Raw genomic sequence first — 10,272 nt, forward strand, 5'->3', positions numbered from 1 at the left:
CGCGGGCCCGGGGGTGCGGGCGGCGGGCGCGCGCCGGCGGCCCGGGGAGCGGGCGCGGCCCCGCGCCATGCGGGACCAGCTGGAGCGGTGCCTCGGCGAGTGGCGGGAGCTGGAGGAGGAGTTCCGGCAGCTCCAGGTGAGCGGGGGGGCGGCGGGGCCCTGCGGGGCATCGCGGTGCCTCCCCCGCCTGCGCGGACGCGGCTTCCCCCGCACTGCCCCGCGCTGCCCTTGCCGGCTCTGCTTCGCATCGCGGTGCGGGGCCGGCCCCGGCGCGCCCCGCCCGGCAGGAGCGGGACCGGGGGTCCCCGCCGCCGGCCGCATCCCCGGGGCGGCTCGGCGGGAGCAGCCGGAGGTGCGGGCGGGCTCGCCCCCCGCCCCGCCCGGGGCGGCCAAGCGTTCTCGGTGCCGCGGCCGCGGGGTGCCCGCACGGAGCGCAGCGGGGCGAGGATGTGCATCCCTGCACGGCCCGCACGAACAGCCCGTGCCCCGCTACCCCCGCGTGCGAGCGCACGGGACAGCCCGGGCCGAGCCGTGGCCGTGCCTCGGGTCCCTCTGAGGATGCACCGGGATGTGGCGCCGCGGTTCCCGCTGCTGGAACAAGGATGGGAAAAGGGGACGCGGTGCGGTTGTGCACCCATGGCGTGGTGCAAAGAGCAGCGCAGGCAGCGCCTGTCCCGCCAGCATCTCCCGGCGGAGTTTGATTTCCCCTGGCGGGATACGAAGGGTCCAAGTGCTGTTTTTCCATCTTGCAAAAGTGCATTGAGGGACAGAAGGGCCTCGCAGTGAGGGCTAAGAGCTGTTCTACAAGATGCTTTTACCTCCAGAAACCTTCCCTTCCTTCCCTGCTTGTCATCAGTGCTGCACCTATACACGTGCTTTAAATCTTAAAGCCAGTTCTAAAAGCTGTTCTCACTCTGGAGGCTGTTTTAGCCTCTTTTAGACTGTTAAACAGAATGTGCATTAAAAAAAAGTGTGATTTCCAGATTTAGCTTGTTTTTTAATTAAAACTCAGTTCAGGTTGTACTCCTGTTAGCAGAAACAAGAGTTGGATGCTGGGGGAGACCAGCTGGTGTGGTTTTGTTGGTCACTTGTTTGCTGTGTGCGCCTTCTCGACAAGCTCCCTGCCTGAGTCTGACCTAAACCACAGTAAATGGCAGTGATTTTTCCCTGCCTCAGTTTCCCCACCTGGAAAAGGAAAGTCGAAACACTTTGCCACCCTTTTTGGTGGGGTGGTAGCTGCTGGTGGTCGAGGTGTCACTGAGCAGGAATTAGTGCTGTAAATCAAAACCAAAGTGAGCCTCAAACGGCGAGAGCTGCAGTGCCTGTACGGGGTTAGTTTGGTTATTAAGGTCTTTAAATCAGACACTGGAGCCTGTTTTGGATTGTTCTTGTAAATAAAGAACAGCTACCAGGTGGGTCCTAGCAAGGAGGAGAGCAAAGATTTGGTTTGTGTGGTTTCACCACCATGTTTATGCTCTGGGAAGAGCGGTGGGAATTTCCTGTGGTTGTTGGTGTGCTGGTAGGTGAAGCAGCCATGTAACCCACACTGTCTCTTGGCACTAACTCTGCAAACTCGGTTTTCCATCTTATTATAGGTCTTAAAATTGGCTCAAATGTCATTGCTTGGTGCTTGAGGAGCCCTTCCTGAGACCTCCTTCGTGGGGAAAGGGGGCAAAATCCTTGCAAAGGGTGAAAAAACAGAGTCTGGGTATCCCCGAGTGCAGGGAGGGGGGTGAGAGCAGAGGCTCCTCTCAGTGGGTTTGCACTTGGTGAGCGTTTCCTCATTATGGTTGAGCACTAATTGGGGGCTTCAGGGGACCAGTGAGCTGTGATAAAGCAGTTCCTCCCAGGGAGCATCTGAGGCCACAGGCAGGGACATCAGTTCAGCTCTTTAAACCAGGATATGGGGCAGTAGGTTGCTTGAACATCCATGGGGTTGTGATGGCCAGGAGGTGCCTAAACCTTCAGCCATGGATTTATGTCTGGTGTTGTGTCTTTCCCCTCCCTCCCCCACTTGTTAGGTCCTCATTTATTTTCTCCAAGATTTAATCTGGCTGTGAAATTGGAATGCCTGCTCTGTGATTTAGCCACCATTTGATGGGCATGGATCAGGATCAAATGGAGGATTAGGGGATTCAAGGATTAGGGGCTTCATTGCAGGGTGGGATGGGAGTGAGAAGCTCCTGAGTGGGAAAGCTCTTTAAAGAGGAAATGAGATGAGTGTAGAGGATGCTTTTCCTCTTGCAGGAATTTCATCAGTGTCCATTTAAGCCCTATTGTATCTGTACTGGTTTGGCATCTCCCCTCCTTGCTTGTTAAAGGGGTGCCTTTTGTATCCCATAAAACCAGGATCTTCCTTGTTTCCCTTGGAGGTGAGGACCAAATGCCATGAATAACCTAGAAGGGCTCTTCCTACTAACCATCTCCTCTTCTCCTGCAGGAAACACACAAAGTTTACAGGCAGAAACTAGAAGAAGTCACCAGCTTGCAGACAGCCTGCAGCAGCTCCATACACCGGCAGAAGAAGACACTGAGGGATCTGAAGCACAGCCTGCAACGGTAACAGGAGACCTGGAGGGTGGAGGAGGCAGGGATGGGATAGTTCCCCTTCCCAAGGGCTGAAATGCTTGGGTTTATAGTACTTGTACTAGAAAATCTATGTTGCAGTGCTAAAGTTGTTCCATATTGCAGCCAAGGAGAGTGTTCATTACTGCATGAGAGAGGGAGCCCTGTAAATAAAGAACTGTCTCTGGCTGCTTGGCTGATCCCAGGAGCCACGGGCTGAAATCTTTGTGTGCAGGCCTGAGTACAGCACCTCTGACACCACAGGCTGCTGGCTCTGCTGCTCACTGCTCTCTGGTTAACATTAATTACTAAAACCACAGTTTGTCAGTAAATTGTCAGCTCTGTGTCCTGTTACATCCTGAAATACTTCATACCTGAAGAGCTGCAGCCTCTGCAAGGGCAGTGCCTGAAACCACGCACAGAGTTCCCAGGGTGGAGGGAGTTCCTTCAGGAAAGCACAATATTCCCACACGATCCTGTCACTGAGCTGATGGAAAGAGAAGCTGATTTATAAACCAAATGGTTGAAGTAACTTACAGCAGCATAAATCTGGCAGTGAAATAAAGTCATGATAAGCCAAATGGTTCCTCAGAAATACAGGAGCAAAGCTCATCAGCTCACAGAGCCAGCTTTTTAACAGGCTGGATTTTATGACAACATTATTTTCCTTCAAATAAAAAGGAGATGAAAACATGAACAGGAATATCTTGTTTCTGTGTTCTTGCAGGTGCAAGCCCAGAGCGAGTCCTGAGGAGTTTGCTCTCATTCAGGAGATCAGCAGCCAGATCAAGGAGAGGCAGAATGCCTTCTTTGACATGGAAGCCTACCTGCCCAAGAGGAATGGGTATGTGCTCCACCAGGGATGCTTGTGTGCTCCAGGAATTTTGGATTTTTAAATGTTCACAGTGCTTTGTTCCCAAAGGAAAAGGTTGAAGAAAGACATGTAAAATTGGATTAGTCATAAATCTCTTGCTGAGCTGCTGTGTCAGTTGTACACAGAATTCATTAGCTGTGAGTGGATGTAAATGTGTGTGGGCAGTGCAGGTTTTCTGTTAAAATGACAGTAACCTGCACTGGCAAGGGATTGTGCAGTTCACTGTTCCACACTAATGTTTTCTTGGGCTAATTTTTTGGAGGGCTGAATCAGAACAAGACTTTACTCTTTTTTTAATAATATTTTTAACCAACTTTAACTTTTGCTTCAAGTGGGGTTGCTAGGACAGGGTTATGTCAATTGTCAAGGGCTGTGTGATGCTGCAGCCCCTCGGAAGTTTCTATCAGAAACTTCTCTTCCAGATCCTCCCTGTGTTTGGGTTTGGACAGTGCACACTACATATATTGCCCTTAGACTGTAGTGCAAAAAGGAACCAGGAAAATAAGCCTTTTCAGTAACTCACTAGAAATGCTGACCAATATTTCCATGTGTAAAACCTTTTCTGTGGTCTTTCCCTCCACTTTGTCTTAATTAAAAACCTCCAGCAAATGTGGCTTTGGCAGAGCCACTGTCTCATCACCTCGATCTAGATTGTCCTGTGGTGTTCAAATAAAACAACTTACTTGAGTCTGCTCTTGGCTTTTGTCTTCCAGCCTGTACTTAAATCTGGTGCTGGGAAATGTGAATGTCACTCTCCTGAGCAACCAGGCAAAGTGAGTGAGCCTCCCAGATGTGTGAGTTTGGGTTTCTCTGGGGCCAGCTGTGGGTGTGGACTGAAACCCAGAGAGGGGAATGGGTTTCTCTTAGACCTGATGAGTGAAATGTTGAGGGTGGATGATTGGACTATGACATGGGGATAAGCTAACATCTTATGTAGCTCAAATTAATTCCATTTATCGCTTGCTTTTAAGCCCAGCTCAGCCTGTGACCTTAATTGTAAAAGTGTTTGGAGGTATTTTTTTTGTGCTGAAAAATGGTACTGTGACTTCTAGGCATACAGTGCTCCAGAAAATGGAGATATATATATTTTTAAAATCTTGTCATGCCAACCCAGAAACCAGCTCTGATGGACTAAAGGCATTGTGTTGCAGCTAAGACAGACCCTCCCTGCAGGCAGAACACTGCCTTTCACCACTGTCCAGAGCTTTTCTAAGTGTTTCAGCAAAACCTCTGTCTCTGGGCTTGGCATTTGTCTTTGTATGTGGTTTGGAAAAGGTGAAGCCACATTCCAGTCAAACATCTGTTTGTGTCCACAAATGGCACCTGTTTCCTTCCAGGTTCGCCTACAAGGACGAGTATGAGAAATTCAAACTTTATCTGACAATAATCTTGTTACTCGGGGCTGTCGCCTGCAGGTGTTTTCTCCACTACAGGTAAGCTACGTTTTTATTTCTTATCAAGTATTTTGCATAAAATTGTGCTGGGTTTAAATTATCTTATGTACTGTTAAGAACAGTGAGACTGCTCGGGTGGTGTTTAGGCTATGAGCAATTGGGCAGCAGGACACCTGCACTTCTTCAACTCTGGCAGGAGCTGTATTTTAGCTCATTGTTTTTCCTTTTTAAAAGGAAAGTCCAACATCACGTTTCCTGATGGTGCTAAAAATTGATGTTGTTATTCTGGCATGTGCTGTCGTTTGGAATGGACAGTTGGTTGTGCTTGTGGGTTGTCCCAGGCAGGGACCAACACTGTGCTGCAGCTCTGGGGGTAAAAAAAAAAACAACAAAAGAGAATTTACATTAAATAATCAGACCTGAAACATTACCTCTAGGATGTGATAAAGTGTCTGAGCACCAACAAGCTTCCACTATTCAGTTTTGCTTAAAAACCAGGAAGGTGCTGGAGCCACATGCTTCCACTACGGTCTCTGTCTGAGTGAATGCAGGATTGTACCAGGAACAATGCTGCCCTGTACAGAGGCTGCCCCAAATCCCCTTGGCTTCAGGAGTTTGCAAATGGCAAAATAAAGTTTTAGTGTTTTAAATTTTTTACACCAGAGCATAATGCTCTTCCATTCTTTTAGCTGATTGGATTTATATAGATCTCATGGAATCTCCTCATTGAATTAGCCTGGAAAGGCCTCTCTAAATTGGATCATCTGCTGCTTCTGTTGTGCTTTCTCTCCTTGAGCAGCACTTAATGTCGTCCCTGCATACCTGCTTATCAGCTCAGGATCTGCAGTGGTGGATCCCAGGGAAAAGGGCCTGGAGCCTGGCAGTGCTGTCCATGTGTGGGTTACAGATGTTCAGGATGGGACTTTGTGTCCATAGCCTCACTTGGGCACTCACTGGGTTCTCATCTACCCAAGAGGAGGAAGGAAAAACAGGGATTTTTGAAATGTGTCTTCATAATTAACAAGAGGGTTTTTTACTCTGTGTTTTTTGTGTTTAACAGGGTGACAGATGAAGTGTTTAACTTTCTGTTGGTGTGGTATTACTGCACGCTGACGATACGGGAAAGCATTCTCATTAGCAATGGCTCAAGGTACAGTGCCACCTGCAAAAACCACGGAAAGCATGAAATGTCCTTAATAAAACCAGGCAACAAAAAAGGGATTCAGCTTGGCACCGAAGCCTAGCAAATCTGAGATGCTGATGGCCTCTCTGCAGAGTCTCTTGTTTCTCTCCTCCTCCCTGGTCACTTCCAAGGGCACATGTGGCCACCTGAGGTTTGGGGAGAGAGCAGTTGCATTTCCTAAGAGTCCCTAAGTTATTGGTCCAAGGTGTTGGCTGGTTTTGGTAGCTGTAGGTTAGTTGTAGATGTGATCTGGGGTGTGTATGCTGCCTTGTGTTAGAGGTCACACATCTTTGGTTGGAAATGCCACAGCATCCCTTGAGCTTGCGTTGGGACATCTACTTTGTTCCCATTTTTGGATCATTTTTTGCCTGTAAGGCTGGACTTCAGTGCTGAAATCCATATTTCTTGTCTAACTGCCATGTTTTTTTTCTGCTCAGGATCAAAGGCTGGTGGGTGTCTCATCACTACGTTTCCACATTCCTGTCTGGAGTGATGTTAACGTGGTGAGTCTGCTCTTGCCTGCTCGAGGTGCTTCAAGCCTGTTTCATGGTGTTTATATCATCTGAGCATTTAAATCCAGTGTGACCACGAAGCTGTGGCCACAGGACACATGGCAGCATGTCAGCCTTAATATTTGTTTGATGTTACAGATGTTTTCAATGATAAATACAACACTGCAAGGTTGTATTTACATTGCTGGTTAAAAAAGAAAGAAATGCAAACCCTGTGACTGTAGCTGGACTGGTGATAGCAAAATCTCTGCAAGTCTCTGTACTTAAGGAAACAAGTAGCACTTTACTGTAGAGGAGAAACGCCACAAAATGAATGTTTGGTACCTTAACTGAGCTTTGATTAAAGAATTCAAAGCCAAAAATTCAAGTTACCCCTTTGCAGTGGATGGTGGTGGTGGTCAAACAACCTACAATGTGCAACCTGTCTCAACTTGGGCATGAAATGATAAGTTAATTATTAAAAACTGTTTTAAAACAACTGAAGCTTCTGCTCCTGAATCTGTAAGAGGCTGACAGTGGCTGGGGCAGGCAGTCTCTTGCCCTCCATCTATCCTGAATTGCCCTCAGGATAAGCAGCACAACCACCCCCTGTTGCAGTGCTTGGATTCTCGATGCAGATGATGCTGAATGGCTTTGCTGCCTGGAGAAAACTGTGATAAAGGATAAGAGGGGACAGCATTTATCCTTTTAGAGAGGGGAAGCCTAATCAATGAGAGCACTTCCTGTGTGGCTGTAGCACCTCTCTGGGCTCCCAGGGGGTGGAATGGGCTGGGCACCAGCTGCTGGTTCGCTTGCTAATGGGATCAGGCCTGGTGGTGAAGGGGAAGGGTTGGATGCATTGGATGCTTTTAGCAGATTAATGGACCTCCCCATGTTCTGCTTCCAGGCCGGATGGACTCATGTATCAGATGTTTCGCAGTCAATTTTTAGCATTTTCAATATTTCAGAGTGAGTATATCTTACCTTTCTAATTCAGGGGATAAAGTAATTTTGTGTCATATGTGCTTAGAAGAAAACACTTTCATGTGGTAAATGCCGGAACATTAAACTGTAGGAATATAAAGATAGTGTACAAATAGGCAATCTACAAATATAAGCAATAGTTAAATGCTGTTGGATTAAACATTATTAAAGTAGTTTGATACTTACCATACTTCTGAATAACCAATGGAGTGATGTTTTCTCTCTCCTTCTCCAGGCTGTGTTCAGTTCTTACAGTATTATTACCAAAGGGGCTGCCTCTATAGGCTCCGGGCTTTGGGGGAGAGAAACCACTTGGACCTTACAGTAGGTGAGGTCTCCTGCTATGCTTTCTTTGTACTGCTTTGCACTGGTTTTGGGTGCAGTGATAGGGAGGGAGAGGGCTGTGTGCCTCTCCATTGCAGAGCTGTCCCCTGCCTGGGTGCCTGTGTCCCAAGGCAGGAAGGGCAGCAAGACTTTTATCCCTGTGCTTGGGTCCTGTGGGTCAAGAGCAGAGGAATCTGATCTTTGCCAGCATTTGAGGAGACTAAGATGGAGGTTTCAGTCATCCCTAACTTTATCCTTCTCCTACTACTGCAATTTCAAGCAAATATTTTTACTTGACAGGAATAGCCCTTATGGGGTGAGCTGGGTGGAGAGGAGCTGCAGGTCCAGTCCTGGCTCTTCTGTGCTCATGCTCTGCCTCTTCTGTCAACCTTTTCCAGAAGGATTCCAGTCCTGGATGTGGCGGGGGCTGACATTTCTCCTTCCCTTCTTGTTCTTTGGCCATGTAAGTTGGGTGAGCCCCTCCTCCCTCTGCGGCGCAGTGTCTGCTGCTGCACCACCCAAAGGTGCTTTGGGTCACACGCAGCCATGACAAATGTTTCAAAGGCTTAATTATTTTTGCTCATAATTAAATTCCCTTTTTCTTTTCCCCTTTGCAGTTCTGGCAGCTATACAATGCAATCACGCTTTTCAGATTGTCAAGGCACAAGGAATGCAAAGAATGGCAGGTGTGTGTTGGCTCTGCTCAGAAGAAGCACAGAGCAGGGCAGAGGGGATGCGTGACCACATCCTGAAAGATATTTGGGCATCTGACTCCATTTAAATATCTCAGGATAATGCAGCACAGAGCCTGTTCTGTGTCTGGTAGAGCCCAGCAGTGCTGAATATAAAATCCATGTTGTAATATTACAAGGTAATAAATGCTGCTTCCACTCCCCTTTCAGGTTTTTGTGTTGGCTTTCACATTCCTGCTGCTCTTCCTCGGGAACTTCCTCACTACTCTCAAGGTGGTGCACACTAAACTGCAGAAGAACAAAGACAAGGTGAAGAAGCTGTGACTCCCCCTGTTCCCAGTGTGCATCCACCCCTGTGCCCCCAGCAGGGCTGGGTTTGGGACAGATCCTGCTCAACCCCAGCCAGGCGATGGATGGGCTCGGAAGGACTCGCCTGTCCCCGTGTCTGGTAAAGGACTCTGCCAGCACAGACTCAGTATTAATGCAAGCATGGCTCTCCAGTCACACTCCTGCTATTTATGTATATTTAATATAAAATGTATTTGCTTCTGGGGTTTTTGTTCTGTATATAGAGCAGCATGCACCTGCCTGGTGAAGCGCCAGCGTTGGGGAAAATGTGGGATCTACTGTAATTCCAGTTCTGGAATGATACCTGACACTTTCCAGTTTTATTATTTAAATTCTGGATATTGAATTTACTGAGGTTTATGAACACTCTGGGTGGATCAGTAATACAGAGCGAATGCTGTTTTTCAAGGCATTTGTTTAAGGTATATTCTCAGTGGCAATACTAACTTGTGTGTACTGTGAAAATACTCATCTTTGTACCATACTGCTGCTATATACACTTCTAAAAAGCTATTTAAAGAAGAGGAATTCCTCCTTTGAAAACAAAATCATGCAAGCAAAAGCAGTTTTTAAATGGCAGGGAAGACTGCTAGCCCTTTTCCAGGGAGACCAGGTCATTTGTCCAGGCCTGAAAGAACCTAAAATAAACCATTCAATATGCAACTGCCTCTGCCCCTTTTTAGTAACTAACACATGGCCCTTGGGATGGTTTTTGAGGCATGGTTCTGGAAAGGGGAGGTCCGGCACAGTTCAAATATTAAATACTTTCTTTAGATGCTGCACTTGTACCAATAATGAAGAGAATGGAAATGCTGGGTCAAGGGGATGGCAGGGGACAAACACAGACCCTGCTAAAGTCCTTGTGCTGCTTGAATTTACACTCACAGCACCCAAAAAAAGCTGTTCCAATGAGTAACTTCTGTACCTCCTCAGGCAGCTGCAGCACTGAGCTGCCTTGGGCTGTGTCTTTCCCAACAGTGAAAGCCAGCACAAAGCCCAAACTGGACTCATCCTCTGGCAGTGTGAGTGGAAAACAGTGCCCTCCTCCCCAGAGGGTGCTCACGAGGGGACAGATAATGCAGGCTAATAATCCATCAGAGGCTTGAGATGGATTCATCACTTCTGTTGCTCAAGCTAGCAAAATTACCTTTGCTGTGTCCCTGTCCTGTGGGCATGAAAAATAAACTGCAATTTGCATATTTTCAACAGTTTTCACACCAGTTGGGCTGTGTTTTGCTATCTTTTACACACCCTGTAAGGTTTTTTGTTTTACTCCTTGAACTCTCAGTTGATGAGATCTAAATTGTCTTCTTTTGAGAGCAAACTGGAACCTCACTCTGCAGGGGTGAGTAACATGAGTTCTGCAACCTGAGAAACTGAGATTAAAAAAGCCAGAGAGCTTTCCACTGTGGAGCTG

The 10,272-nt window shown here is 47.6% G+C and overlaps 1 protein-coding gene across 2 annotated transcripts; it reads left to right on the forward strand.

Annotated features, from left to right (window-relative positions):
- Positions 1-29: 29 nt before the first annotated feature.
- TMEM120B (transmembrane protein 120B) lies at positions 30-9,518 on the forward strand. 2 transcript variants are annotated; one of them, XM_053993420.1, is made up of 12 exons: positions 30-136; positions 2,441-2,559; positions 3,293-3,409; positions 4,153-4,212; positions 4,777-4,872; positions 5,894-5,983; positions 6,454-6,519; positions 7,415-7,476; positions 7,727-7,819; positions 8,214-8,278; positions 8,433-8,501; positions 8,718-9,518. In XM_053993420.1, the coding sequence occupies exons 1-12, from the start codon at positions 68-70 to the stop codon at positions 8,829-8,831; spliced, it is 1,020 nt and encodes a 339-aa protein (XP_053849395.1). In that variant the 5' UTR covers positions 30-67; the 3' UTR covers positions 8,832-9,518. The 2 variants fall into 2 exon arrangements, with proteins under 2 accessions (XP_053849395.1, XP_053849396.1); XM_053993421.1 differs by lacking the exons at positions 5,894-5,983; positions 6,454-6,519.
- Positions 9,519-10,272: the final 754 nt, after the last annotated feature.

Source organism: Vidua macroura, chromosome 18 (genome assembly GCF_024509145.1).
Source record: "Vidua macroura isolate BioBank_ID:100142 chromosome 18, ASM2450914v1, whole genome shotgun sequence".
Classification (NCBI taxonomy): Eukaryota; Metazoa; Chordata; class Aves; order Passeriformes; family Viduidae; genus Vidua; species Vidua macroura.